The sequence below is a fragment of the Triticum aestivum genome, chromosome 3D (genome assembly GCF_018294505.1).
Source record: "Triticum aestivum cultivar Chinese Spring chromosome 3D, IWGSC CS RefSeq v2.1, whole genome shotgun sequence".
Lineage (NCBI taxonomy): Eukaryota > Viridiplantae > Streptophyta > Magnoliopsida > Poales > Poaceae > Triticum > Triticum aestivum.
This window is the reverse complement of record NC_057802.1, coordinates 55,354,468-55,368,931: the sequence shown is the minus strand read 5'-3', so window position 1 is coordinate 55,368,931 and position 14,464 is coordinate 55,354,468. Positions and strand designations below refer to the sequence as shown.

Below are 14,464 nucleotides of genomic sequence, written 5' to 3'. Positions count from 1 at the left end.
GGAGATTTGTCCCATATTTGACTGCATGTGTTGTGTGACTCTTCTAGTGAATATGACGTCCCTGATGCTAGTAAGGCAAACACAACACACATCACACAAGGCTTTCTTCAACAAAACATAGTGTCGGCGTCAAACTTTTACTAGTCCAAACAGAGCAGATATACTCTGCTAAAAACTGAAAGTATGCCCACCCCAAGGCGACCAACCCTTAGAGTCTGGTTTTAAAGTAGTTAAAAATGCCACGAATACATAAGGATTGTGCCAACGTCCGACCGTTCTGAATGTAACCAACAAAACCGAGCGATCAATCGTAGCTCCACGAGTGCATGCAATCGGATTTTTTTCACATACTTTGATTATTAGTGCATCTCTTTCTTCATGTACATGCACAAGACACTTATTAGAAAGCCTAATTACATGCATGCATGTAAAGCGAAACTGACGACATCTCTCTAGATTCTCTTGTATTTCAAAACTTCAAAATGTTTTGTAGCTCAAACCGTCGATCCGATTCAAAAACTATTTTTACATAAAAGATTCATCGCGACTAGATCATTAAAATTAGATCACATGTTGGTACGTTCTGACGCCTTTATTAAGTAAAAATTTACCACGCTTGTGTTGCGCAAGTTATCATGCCAGTTGAGCTTAGGTTATCATGTTGATTACATAGAAATTACCGAGGCATAAAAATGGTTCCTCCTGTCTTCTCTTCACATGGACATGTGTGCATCCATTAGAGGTAACATTTGATGTCATCTTAGATTCTCATATATTTTGAAACTTCAAAATATTTGATAGCTCAAACCATCAATCACATTGAAAAATCATTTTCACACAAAAAAATACGTTGCAATGAGACCTGCGAAATTAGATCCCATGTTGACATGTTTTGATGACTTTTCTTCGTGCAAATAATTACCAGGCATGGGTTAAGTTATCAGCTCTGATATGTGTATATTATCATGCTATTTACACATGAGTTACCATGATACGTTCTGAACAACTTTTTTTCAAACAAATTCCTTCCCTAGGGTCAAAGATACCACGGTGTTTATATGTGAGTTATCAAGTCTAATGTGCATATATTATCGTGCTATTTACATGAAAGTTATGGGAGAGGGGAGTATGTTTTCAAACAAGCTCCTCCCCCACCCCCCTTCCAAGGATGTACCTTCGTTGTGTATCAAAAAAGGGAGCTAGTTCGACTAGTGCTTGTCATAGGAATAATTACTAGAGGCCGTGGGTTCAATTCCTATTAAGAGTAGATTTTTTTGCCTATTTTAATCGAGGCATGACGCGATGAGTTGACTGGATAGAGCCGTTCGTGACTTAAGAGCATCTACAGCCGGACCACACAAATTTGACCTCTCAAATGCCCACGGGCGTGCCCGGTCAGTGATCGGGTGTGTCCATTTTGAGCCCTTATTTGCCAGTTCGTGCAGCCACACTTTTCATTTTCTTCCTCATATGTCCGATCACTTGCGTGTGATTGGTGGAGATGAAGAGAGAGAAAGAAAAGAATAAATAAAAAAGAGAACAGGTGGTCCAGGGTGGGGTCATGTCCTACGTGGCGGACTAACCGGGCGCGCCCGGGCGCGTCCGCAAGCCCTTATATCCGCCCCTATATTTGTCCTCAATATGAGGGCTCGCGGACAGCCCGGACATATAGGGATGATATTAGGGGTCCGGTTGGGTCACTTTTTTTCTGCTCTCTCCTATCCGGTCACTGACTGGCCGCGTCCACGAGCGTATGAGAGGAAATTTGAGGCGCCCAACTATAGATGCTCTAACTAGGACAATTAAAACCGGGGCGTGATTTGTGAAGTAACCCTGACATGGGGCCGCGTCAATTAAATTAGGACAGTTATAAATCGGGAGTGATTTGCGGAGTTGACCAGATATTATGGGGTCGCAGACGATAATTGCAACAATTATATGAGGAGCATGAGGGTCGCTGTCAATGGTTTGACCTAGATCAAACGATAACCACGTCGTTCGGATCTGTTGCAAAACTGCTGTGATTCGAAAGTTAGATTAGTCGATACATAAACCTATAAGGCTGAAGTAACATAAAACTATAAGTCTAGACTTTTCTGATACCAACAACTCTATTAGTAAGCTGTAAGAAAACACAAAAATTCTCGTTGATGTTCTTTTTTGAGAAGCCGATCACTTACTTATTGCTCCTTTTCTTTCATAATGTAGTGCGCATAGATTTTTCTTAAGACCAAACCTTAATGTAGTGCGCATTTGTAGCATGGGTGGAAAATAAATTATTCTACACCCGCCACAGAAGCAAAGACGAAACTTATCCGCACGCGTGGATCCAACACCCCCTTCAACACCAATGACCGAGGTCGTCGGCGGAGGGGAGCCGCTAGAGGACGGAGACGAAGGAACTCCCTGGTGACGGGCATTGGCGAGATCGCCCTTTCCTCTAGAGGAAGAAAGAACGACTCAATAAAAAATATTAATTTATGTAGATTTACACACCACCTGTACTAGACATATCATTTAGACACTACTATCATTTATGTAGAATATATTGAATATTAATGCAAAATATACAAGTTAATTTTTGTATACAATATATACTCCCCACTTGTCATGCACATGCCATGCATTCTATCTTGGCATGCTGGTCCACATAATTCATTAAATCAAATAAATTGATGCATTAAAACGCAAACAATTAGTTAATGCTACAAATAATGCTAATGATATGTGCATATATTATACTCGCACTTCACAAAGAAACATCTCCCGACGAAGAGAGAGATGTGCACACTCTATATGACTATGGCGAAGATCATTCTCCTCCTCGTCCTTGCGCCCTTTTGCATGGCTGCCGCAAGCACGGACTGCCGTGGTGTGCCGGCGCTGGATGGGTCTTCTGCCTGCGGCGAGTCATGCAGCACGAAGCTGTTGCAAGATCTATGCATCGACGTGATGATCTGGGGCGGCGTCGAAATATCCGGGTCGCACAAGGAGGGCGCCACCGGATACGTGATCCTCGCCGCGCGGTTTGCCGTGGAATCCTTGGATGCCACACAACTCGCCGCGAGGAACCAGCTGAGCCAGAACACCTCGCTCTCTGGCCAGGTGAGGGACGCCTACGAGGGATGCCTGAATGACTATGCCACGGTGAGAAGCTCCATCAACCGCGTCGCCAACGAGATGCTGCCCAATTGCCGCTTCGCGGGGGTCGCCGACGAGTTCGCCCGTGGGGTGAAGAGCTTGGAGAGCTGCTGGATCCGGCTGATGCGACCGCCTGTGAAGTCGACACCGTTGTACAACTTGGTCTGGGCCGACCGATACAAACTACTGCTAATTCACTTACTTGATGGTAAACTACTAGGCATATGAGCGTATACGACGGACCTAGAGGCCGTACGTACACAAAAAGGAGCAATCAATAAAATATGCGGGGTTTGGCCGCACCGTTACATAGCTAGTTTCTCAAGTACTATGATATAAGAGCATCTTTAACGGATCCCTAATAATTTAGAAGAGTAAACCGTCGAGTATCATGTAGAGGTGTATATTTTCTCCTTTGAAATGTGTAGTTTCTGACCGAACTCCTAAACTTAACTCTCTAAAACTTACATTTGGTTCATACATTTCGTCGAACACTTGCTATGCGTCTTCACTGCGACGATGGTGTCGGGACGAGCAACAGTGGCGAAGAGGACTGTCGGTGTCAAAAATGCGTATCTCGGGTAGGGGGTCCCGAACTGTGCGTTTAAGGTTGATGGTAACAGGAGACGGGGGACACGATGTTTACCCAGGTTCGGGCCCTTTCTATGGAGGTAATACCCTACTTCCTGCTTGATTGATCTTGATGAATATGAGTATTACAAGAGTTGATCTACCTCGGATCGTAATGGCTAAAACCCTAAAAGTCTAGCCTGCATGACTATGATTCTCCTCTTCCCTATGGACTAAGCCCTCCGGTATATATAGACACCGGAGGGGATTAGGGTTATACAAAGTCGGTTACAGAGAAAGAAGTCTTCATATCCGGTCGCCAAGCTTGCCTTCCACGCTAAGGAGAGTCCCACCCAGACACGGGAGAGAGTCTTCGGTCTTGTATCTTCACAGCCCATTAGTCCGACCCACGTACCATAGTCCGGACGCCCGAGGACCCCTTAATCCAGGACTCCCTCAGTAGCCCCTGAACCAGGCTTCAATGACGAGGTATCCGACGCGCAGATTGTCTTCGGCATTGCAAGGCGGGTTTCTTTTCTGAATACTCCAACACAGTCTTCGAACTCAACGAACGTGTCCAGCTCTGCAAAATAAGTACCACACACAACCGTAGAGAGTATAATATTTCATGAGTCCAATCCGCTGACAACTTTTTGTAGCATGACATCACGCCCCTGCCCGGTTATTATTTCGAACCGTTTTTCGGCCTGCCTCTTCATATTTCAAGATGCGGTTTCTATTGGCACGTCCTGTCGCAACAGAGATCGTGTCCCCTCATTACTGGATTCTCATCAATACGGGCGTGGGTAATCCAACCGTGCCGTCTGCACAGCCTTTGGGAACAGGCGAGTTTTAAGGCGAGTGAGGAGGCGCTTGATATTCACTGCCTTATAAGGATATAAGGATTCCTTTTTTTCACCCACGCCTTCTCTCTCTTTGCCCTCCCATTCTCGAGCTCCAGCGCCCAAGCTCTCATCTTTTCCGCCTCAAAAAAGCACTCGACCATGTCCGGATCTGGAGCGCAAGGCAAGTGGATGGCCTCCTCCGTCAAGGAGAAGGACATCACCCAGCTTCGGGAGGCCGGGTATCTGGCCAAGGAAATCGCCCACTGGCTTCCGGCCAAGGGGCAAATCGTCCCCACCCGGGAGCCCAATGAGAGGGTGGTGTTCATCCCCCACATCGTCCGCGGGTTAGGTTTCCTCTCCATCCTTTCATCCGCGGCCTCATGTTCTACTACGGGCTAGATTTCCATGATCTGGCCCCAAATTCTTTCCTCAACATCTCGGCATTTATTGTCGTGTGTGAGGCCTTCCTCCGCATTCCACCGCACTTCGGACTATGGCTTAAGATCTTCAACATGAAGCCGAAGGTGGTGGATGGCCAACATGCAGAGTGCGGAGGTGCCATGGTGAGCAAGATGCCCAACATCACATGGCCCAAAGGTACCTTTGTAAAGACCGTCAAAGGGTGGCAGCAACTGTGGTTCTATGTCACAGAGCCCCGCGACGCCACCTGGGTCGCGGCTCCCGAATTCAAATCCGGAGCCCCAATGCGGCTCACCTCCTGGCTAGAGAAGGGCCTGAATTGGTCTTCGTCGGACGAGCTGACAGCGCTGCAAACGCGCATCCAGGGCATGGTGGACAAGGACATCAAGCTCGTCAACGTGATCCAGGTGATGCTAGTTTGCCGGATCCTTCCATGCCAAAGCCGGACTTGCCATTTATGGGAGTTCGATCCGGCCGAGCACCAGACCTTGCAACGGTTCTTCGGAACTACGCACGAAGACATCTGGAAGGTGCTCTTTAAGGGCAACGAGACGCGGCCGGAGACGACCGAGAATCGTGGGCACGACCTAGCCCATCCCGCCAGTGCGGTAAGTCTTTCACGTTTCAAGGTGTTGTTGGGGAACGTAGTAATTTCAAAAAAATTCATACGCACACGCAAGATCATGGTGATGCATAGCAACGAGAGGGGAGAGTGTTGTCCACATACCCTCGTAGACCGAAAGCGGAAGCGTTAGCACAACGCGGTTGATGTAGTTGTACGTCTTCACGATCCGACCGATCAAGTACCGAACGCACGGCACCTCCGAGTTCAGCACACGTTCAGCCCGATGACGTCCCTCGAACTCCAATCCAGCCGAGTGTTGAGGGAGAGTTTCGTCAGCACGATGGCGTGGTGACGATGATGATGTTCTACCGATGCAGGGCTTCGCCTAAGCACCGCTACAGTATTATCGAGGTGGACTATGGTGGAGGGGGGCACCGCACACGGCTAAAAGATCAAACGATCAATTGTTGTGTCTAGGGTGCCCCCTGCCCCCGTATATAAAGGAGCAAAGGGGGGGGAGGTGTGGCCGGCCAGGAGGAGGCACGCCAGGAGGAGTCCTACTCCCACCGGGAGTAGGACTCCCTCCCTTCCTTGTTGGACTAGGAGAGGGGAGGGAAGGAGAGAGGGGGAAAGGAAAGGGGGGCGCCGCCCCCCTCCTTGTCCAATTCGGACTTGGGGGGGGGGGAGGGGCGCGCGGCTGCCCCTTGGCCGCCTCTCCTCTTCCATCAATTGGGCCCATGACGCCCAATAGCCTCCGGGGGGGGGGGGTTCCGGTAACCCCCCGGTACTCCGGTATATATCCGATAACCCCCGGAACCATTCCGGTGTCCGAATATAGTCATCCAATATATCAATCTTGATGTCTCGACCATTTCGAGACTCCTCGTCATGTCTGTGATCACATCCGGGACTCCGAACAACCTTCGGTACATCAAAACATATAAACTCATAATATAACTGTCATCGAAACATTAAGCGTGCGGACCCTACGGGTTCGAGAACTATGTAGACATGACCGAGACACGTCTCCGTTCAATAACCAATAGCGGAACCTGGATGCTCATATTGGCTCCCACATATTCTACGAAGATCTTTATCGGTCAGACCGCATAACAACATGCGTTGTTCCCTTTGTCATCGGTATGTTACTTGCCCGAGTTTCGATCGTCGGTATCTCAATACCTAGTTCAATCTCGTTACCGGCAAGTCTCTTTACTTGTTCCGTAATACATCATCCCACAACTAACTCATTAGTTGCAATGCTTGCAAGGCTTAAGTGATGTGCATTACCGAGAGGGCCCAGAGATACCTCTCCGACAATCGGAGTGATAAATCCTAATCTCGAAATACGCCAACCCAACAAGTACCTTTGGAGACACCTATAGAGCACCTTTATAATCACCCAGTTACATTGTGACGTTTGGTAGCACACAAAGTGTTCCTCCGGTAAACGGGAGTTGCATAATCTCATAGTCATAGGAACATGTATAAGTCATGAAGAAAGCAATAGCAACATACTAAACGATCGAGTGCTAAGCTAACGGAATGGGTCAAGTCAATCACATCATTCTCCTAATGATGTGATCGCGTTAATCAAATGACAACTCATGTATATGGCTAGGAAACATAACCATCTTTGATCAACGAGCTAGTCAAGTAGAGGCATACTAGTGACACTCTGTTTGTCTATGTATTCACACAAGTATTATGTTTCCAGTTAATACAATTCGAGCATGAATAATAAACATTTATCATGATATAAGAAAATAAATAATAACTTTATTATTGCCTCTAGGGCATATTTCCTTCAAAGGAACTGGTCACTGGAAGCGGAACTGCCCCAAGTATTCGGCGGATAAGAAGGATGGCAAAGTGAACAAAGGTATATTTGATATACATGTTAATGATGTGTACTTTACTAGTGTTTATAGCAACCCCTCAGTATTTGATGCTAGTTCAGTTGCTAAGATTAGTAACTCGAAATGGGAGTTGAAAAATAAACAGAGACTAGTTAAGGGTGAAGTGACGATGTGTGTTGGAAGTGGTTCCAAGATTGATATGATCATCATCGCAGACTCCCTATACTTTCGGGATTAGTATTGAACCTAAATAAGTGTTATTTGGTGTTTGCGTTGAGCATGAATATGATTTGATCATGTTTATTGCAATACGGTTATTCATTTAAGTTAGAGAACAATTGTTGTTCTCTTTACATGAATAAAAACCTTCTATGGTCATACACACCAACGAAAATGGTTTGTTGGATCTCGATCGTAGTGATACACATATTCATAATATTGAAGCCAAAAGATGCAAAGTTAATAATGATAGTGCAACTTATTTGTGGCACTGCCGTTTAGGTCATATTGGTGTAAAGCGCATGAAGAAACTCCATGCTGATGGGATTTTGGAATCACTTGATTATGAATCACTTGATGCTTACGAACCATGCCTTATGGGCAAGATGACTAAAACTCCGTTCTCCGGAACAATGGAGCAAGCAACTGGCTTATTGGAAATACATACTGATGTATGCGATCCGATGAGTGTTGAGGCTCGCGGCGGGTATCGTTATTTTCTGACCTTCACAGATGATTTGAGCAGATATGGGTATATCTACTTGATGAAACATAAGTCTGAAACATTTGAAAAGTTCAAAGAATTTCAGAGGGAAGTGGGAAATCATCATGACAAGAAAATAAAGTTTCTACGATCTGATCGCGGAGACAAATATTTGAGTTACGAGTTTGGTCTTCAATTGAAACAATGTGGAATAGTTTCACAAATTTGTGCCACCTGGAACACCACATCATAATGGTGTGTCCGAACGTCATAACCGTACTTTATTGGATACAGTGCAATCTATGATGTCTCTTACCGATTTACCACTATCGTTCTGGGGTTATGCATTAGAGACAGCTGCATTCACATTAAATAGGGCACCGTCTAATCCGTTGAGACGACACCGTATGAACTATGGTTTGTCAAGGAACCTAAGCTGTCGTTTCTTAAAGTTTGGGGTTGCGATGCTTATGTGAAAAAGTTTCATCCTGATAAGCTCAAACCCAAATCGGGAAAGTGCGTCTTCATAGGATACCCAAAAGTTACTGTTGGGTACACCTTCTATCACAGATCCGAAGGCAAGATATTCGTTGCTAAGAATGGATCCTTTCTAGAGAAGGAGTTTCTCTCGAAAGAAGTGAGTGGGAGGAAAGTAGAACTTGATGAGGTAACTGTACCTGCTCCCTTATTGGAAAGTAGTTCATCACAGAAATCTGTTCCTGTGACTCCTACACCAATTAGTGAGGAAGCTAATGATGATGATCATGTAACTTCAGATCAAGTTACTACCGAACCTCGTAGGTCAACCAGAGTACGATCCGCACCAGAGTGGTACGGTAATCTTGTTCTGGAAGTCATGTTACTAGACCATGATGAACCTACGAACTATGAGGAAGCGATGATGAGCCCAGATTCCGCAACATGGTTTGAGGCCATGAAATCTGAGATGGGATCCATGTATGAGAACAAAGTATGGACTTTGATTGACTTTCCCAATGATCGGCAAGCCATTGAGATTAAATGGATCTTCAAGAGGAAGACGGACACTTATAGTAGTGTTACTATCTACAAAGCTAGAATTGTCGCAAAAGGTTTTCTACAAGTTCAAGGTGTTGACTACGATGAGAGTTTCTCACTCGTATCTATGCTTAAGTCTGTCCGAATAATGTTAGCAATTGCCGCATTTTATGAAATCTGGCAAATGGATACACAAAACTGCATTCCTTAATGGATTTATTAAAGAAGAGTTGTATATGATGCAACCAGAAGGTTTTGTCGATCCAAAGGGAGCTAACAAAGTGTGCAAGCTCCAGCGATCCATTTATGGACTGGTGCAAGCCTCTCGGAGTTGGAATAAACGCTTTGATAGTGTGATCAAAGCATTTGGTTTTGTACAGACTTTTGGAAAAGCCTGTATTTACAAGAAAGTGAGTGGGAGCACTACAACATTTCTGAGAAGTATATATGAATGACATATTATTGATCGGAAATAATGTAGAATTATTCTGCAAAGCATAAAGGAGTGTTTGAAAGGAGTTTTTTTTTAAAGAAAGACCTCGGTGAAGCTGCTTACATATTGAGCATCAAGATCTATAGAGATAGATCAAAACGCTTGATAAGTTTTTTCAATGAGTACATACCTTGACAAGATTTTGAAGTAGTTCAAAATGGAACAGTCAAAGAAAGAGTTCTTGCCTGTGTTACAAGGTGTGAAATTGAGTAAGACTCAAAGCCCGACCACAGCAGAAGATAGAAAGAGAATGAAAGTCATTCCCTATGCCTCAGCCATAGGTTCTACAAAGTATGCCATGCTGTGTACCAGATCTATTGTATACCCTACCACTGAGTTTGGCAAGGGAGTACAATAGTGATCTAGGAGTAGATCACTGGACAACAGTCAAAATTATCCTTAGTGGAATAAGAATATGTTTCTCGATTATGGAGGTGACAAAAGGTTCATCGTAAAGGGTTACGTCGATGCAAGTTTTTGACACTGATCCAGATGACTCTAAGTCTCAATCTGGATACATATTGAAAGTGGGAGCTATTAGCTAGAGTAGCTCCGTGCAGAGCATTGTAGACATAGAATTTGCAAAATACTTACGGATCTGAATGTGACAGACCCGTTGACTAAAATTATCTCACAAGCAAAACATGATCACACCTTAGTACTCTTTGGGTGTTAATCACATAGCGATGTGAACTAGATTATTGACTCTAGTAAACCCTTTGGGTGTTGGTCACATGACGATGTGAACTATGGGTGTTAATCACATGGTGATGTGAATTATTGGTGTTAAATCACATGGCGATGTGAACTAGATTATTGACTCTAGTGCAAGTGGGAGACTGAAGGAAATATGCCCTAGAGGCAATAATAAAGTTATTATTTATTTCCTTATTTCATGATAAATGTTTATTATTCATGCTAGAATTTTATTAACCGGAAACATAATACACGCGTGAGTCTTCAAAGGCGCGGAGCGTGCTATGGCAGATTTTCATCCCGCAAGAGGATGCGCCTAACTAAAACGCCGAAAGGCAGTGCAGCCCAATCCGTTGCTTTGCTTGTTGGGTCAGGTAGTTTACTGAAACCCTTGAATTCGGAATATGGGAAAGTCGCCCCGGGTTGGGGGACTACTCCTTTTATGGGGATCGCAATGGCTTTATTCGCTATATTCCTATCTATCATTTTAGAAATTTATAATTCTTCCGTTTTACAAACAGAGTGTCACTAGTATGCCTCTACTTGACTAGCTCGTTGATCAAACATGGTTATGTTTCCTAGCCATAGACATGAGTTGTCATTTGATTAACGGGATCACATCATTAGGAGAATGATGTGATTGACTTGACCCATTCCGTTAGCTTAGCACTCGATCGTTTAGTATGTTGCTATTGCTTTCTTCATGACTTATACATGTTCCTATGGCTATGAGATTATGCAACTCCCGTTTACCAGAGGAACACTTTGTGTGCTACCAAACATCACAATGTAACTGGGTGATTATAAAGGTGCTCTACAGGTGTCTCCGAAGGTACTTGTTGGGTTGGCGTATTTCGAGATTAGGATTTGTCACTCCGATTGTCGGAGAGGTATCTCTGGGCCCACTCGGTAATGCACATCACTTAAGCCTTGCAAGCATTGCAACTAATGAGTTAGTTTCGGGATGATGTATTACGGAACGAGTAAAGAGACTTGCCGGTAACGAGATTGAACTAGGTATTGAGATACCGACGATCGAATCTCGGGCAAGTAACATACCGATGACAAAGGGAACAACGTATGTTGTTATGCGGTCTGACCGATAAAGATCTTCGTAGAATATGTGGGAGCCAATATGAGCATCCAGGTTCCGCTATTGGTTATTGACCGAGGACGTGTCTCAGTCATGTCTACATAGTTCTCGAACCCGTAGGGTCCGCACGCTTAACGTTTCGATGACAATTATATTATGAGTTTATATGTTTTGATGTACCGAAGGTTGTTCGGAGTCCCGGATGTGATCACGGACATGACGAGGAGTCTCGAAATGGTCGAGACATAAATATTGATATATTGGAAGCCTATATTTGGATATCGGAAGTGTTCCGGGTGAAATCGGGATTTTACCGGAGTACCGGGGGTTACCAGAACCCCCCCGGGGGCTTAATGGGCCTACATGGGCCTTAGTAGAAATAGAGGGCAGCAAGGGGAGTGTGGGGCGCGCCCCCCAAGGCCCAAACCGAATTGGTTTAGGGCAAGGGGGCCGCCCCCTCTTTCCTTCTCCTCCTCTCCCTTTCCTTCCCCCTCTCCTACTCCTACCAGGAATAGGAGGAGTCCCACTCCTAGTGGGAGTAGGACTCCCCCTTGGCGCGCTTCTCCCTTGTAACGCCCACGATGCGGCTATATCTCCCACGTGTCGAGGCACGACTTAGAGGCATAACCGCATTGTAGGTATTGTCGCAAGAAGGGTCATCTTCACACAATCCCATGTAATGAACAAGAATGGGATAACGAGAGTTGGCTTACAATCGCCACTTCACAAAATACATAAATTTAATTCATACATCATCCAAAATCCACACATAGACCGACTACGGTCAAATCCAAATGAAAATAAGATAGCCCCAAATGCTAGATCCCCGATCGTCCCAACTGGGCTCCACTACTGATCATCAGGAAACGAAACATAGTAACGACCACGTTCCTCGTCGAACTCCCACTTGAGCTCGGTTGCGTCATCTGCACTGGTATCGTCGTCACCTGAAACTGTTTTGGTAGAATCTGTGAGTCACGAGGACTCAGCAATCTCACACCCGCGAGATCAAGACTATTTAAGCTTATAGGAAAGGATGGGGTAAAGAGGTGGAGCTGCAGCAAGCACTAAGCATATGGTGGCTAACATACGCAAAAGAGAGCGAGAAGAGAAGCAACGCAACGGTCGCGAAGCTAGAAATGATCAAGAAGTGATCCTGAAACTACTTACGTTCATGCATAACTCAAACCGTGTTTACTTCCCAGACTCCGCCGAAAAGAGACCATCACAGCTACACACACAGTTGATGTATTTTTAATTAAGTCAAGTGTCAAGTTCTCTACAACCGGACATTAACAAATTCCCATATGCCTCATAACCGCGGGCACGGCTTTCGAAAGATAATACCCTGCAGGGGTGTCCCAACTTAGCCCATTATAAGCTCTCACGGTCAACGAAGGATAAACCTTCTCCCGGGAAGACCCGATCAGTCTCGGAATCCCGGTTTACAAGACATTTCGACAATGGTAAAACAAGACCAGCAAAGCCGCCCGATGTGCCGACAAATCCCGATAGGAGCTGCACATATCTCGTTCTCAGGGCACACCGGATGAACACAACGTACAACTAAAACCAGCCCTCGAGTTTCCCCAAGGTGGCGCTGCAAGTGGCTCTAGTTTGGACCAGCACTCAGAGGAGCACTGGCCCGGGGGGGGGGGGTTAAATAAGATGACCCTCGGGCTCGCGAAAACCCAAGGGAAAAAGGCTTAGGTGGGCAAAAATGTAAAACCAAGGTTGGGCCTTTCTGGAAGAGTTTTATTCAAGGCGAACTGTCAAGGGGGTCCCATAAATCACCCAACCGCGTAAGAAACGCAAACTCAAGGAACATAACACCGGTATGATGGAAACTAGGGCGGCAAGAGTGGAACAAAACACCAGGCATAAGGCCGAGCCTTCCACCCTTTACCAAATATATAGATGCATTAATTAAATAAGAGATATTGTGATATTCCAAAATATCCATGTTCCAACATGGAACCAACTTCAACTTCACCTGCAACTAGCAACGCTATAAGAAGGGCTGAGCAAAAGCGGTAACTTAGCCAAACAACGGTTTGCTAGGAAAGGATGGTTAGAGGCTTGACATGGCAATATGGGAGGCATTATATAGCAAGTGGTAGGTAGCACAACATGTCAATAGAGCAAACAACTAGCAGAGCAAAGATATAAGTGATTTCGAGGGTATGGTCATCTTGCATGCAAGGTTCTCAGAGTTGTCGAAAGCTTGATCATCGTAAGCGTACTCAACAGGTTCCTCGTTCACGAACTCGTCTCCCGACTCTACCCACAACAAGAACACAAACAATGGAACCACAATCAATCACGGTGCAATGCAGAAGCAACATGATGCAATACATGCATGATATGCGAGATGTGATATGCGATGCATAAGCGTGCTCTGGAAGAAAAAGGATGAACAAGTCATAAACTTGGCAAGCCAAGTATGCCACTGGAAAGATGAGATGATTTCGTTCGAAATCGATATAAAAATCACCGGAAACGGATGCACGGTTTGCAAATGGCAAGCAAAACAAGAATGACACGAATCTGCGATTAACAGCATGATAGCAACTAGAATACATCAAGTAACTATGCTACAGCACCCCAACATAGCAACAAAGCATATGGCAGTGATCTACACGAGATGCTTGACAAAAGATGAACACTGAGCTACGGCTAGATCACAATATAACAGGTTCAAACAAGCATGGCAAAAGTGCAAAAGATATCAGCTTCACAGACTTGGTGAAAATACTGAACATGGCTGAAACAGCATCAGGTAGCAATGTTCAGAGCAAGCCAAACACATGCTACAGGAACTTATCATAGCAAAACAAGGCACGGCATGAATCTAATAAATACATAGAACAAAAGTCCCTTACTGATCATGAGCCAAAAAGGCACAGAAGATAGGATGGCACCCATGTAAACATAGCAAGTTTCGTTAACAGGTTTCAGACTTGACAGAAACCAGAGCATGGCATTAACAGAAATATGAAGGCATCTTTGCGAGCTCGATTCACTCATCACAAAGCAATGCATGACAAAACAAGCATACCTAC

The 14,464-nt window shown here is 45.0% G+C and overlaps 1 protein-coding gene across 1 annotated transcript; it reads left to right on the top strand.

Moving 5' to 3' along the window:
- The first annotated feature begins 2,758 nt into the window (after positions 1-2,758).
- On the top strand, positions 2,759-3,451 carry LOC123074099 (uncharacterized). The gene has a single exon (XM_044497040.1). The coding sequence runs from the start codon at positions 2,782-2,784 to the stop codon at positions 3,367-3,369; it is 588 nt and encodes a 195-aa protein (XP_044352975.1). The 5' UTR covers positions 2,759-2,781; the 3' UTR covers positions 3,370-3,451.
- Positions 3,452-14,464: the final 11,013 nt, after the last annotated feature.

What these genes read in the sequence shown, in the direction of transcription:
- LOC123074099 (XM_044497040.1), top strand. Translation starts at nt 2,782, where the DNA reads ATGTGCACACTCTATATGACTATGGCGAAGATCATTCTCCTCCTCGTC.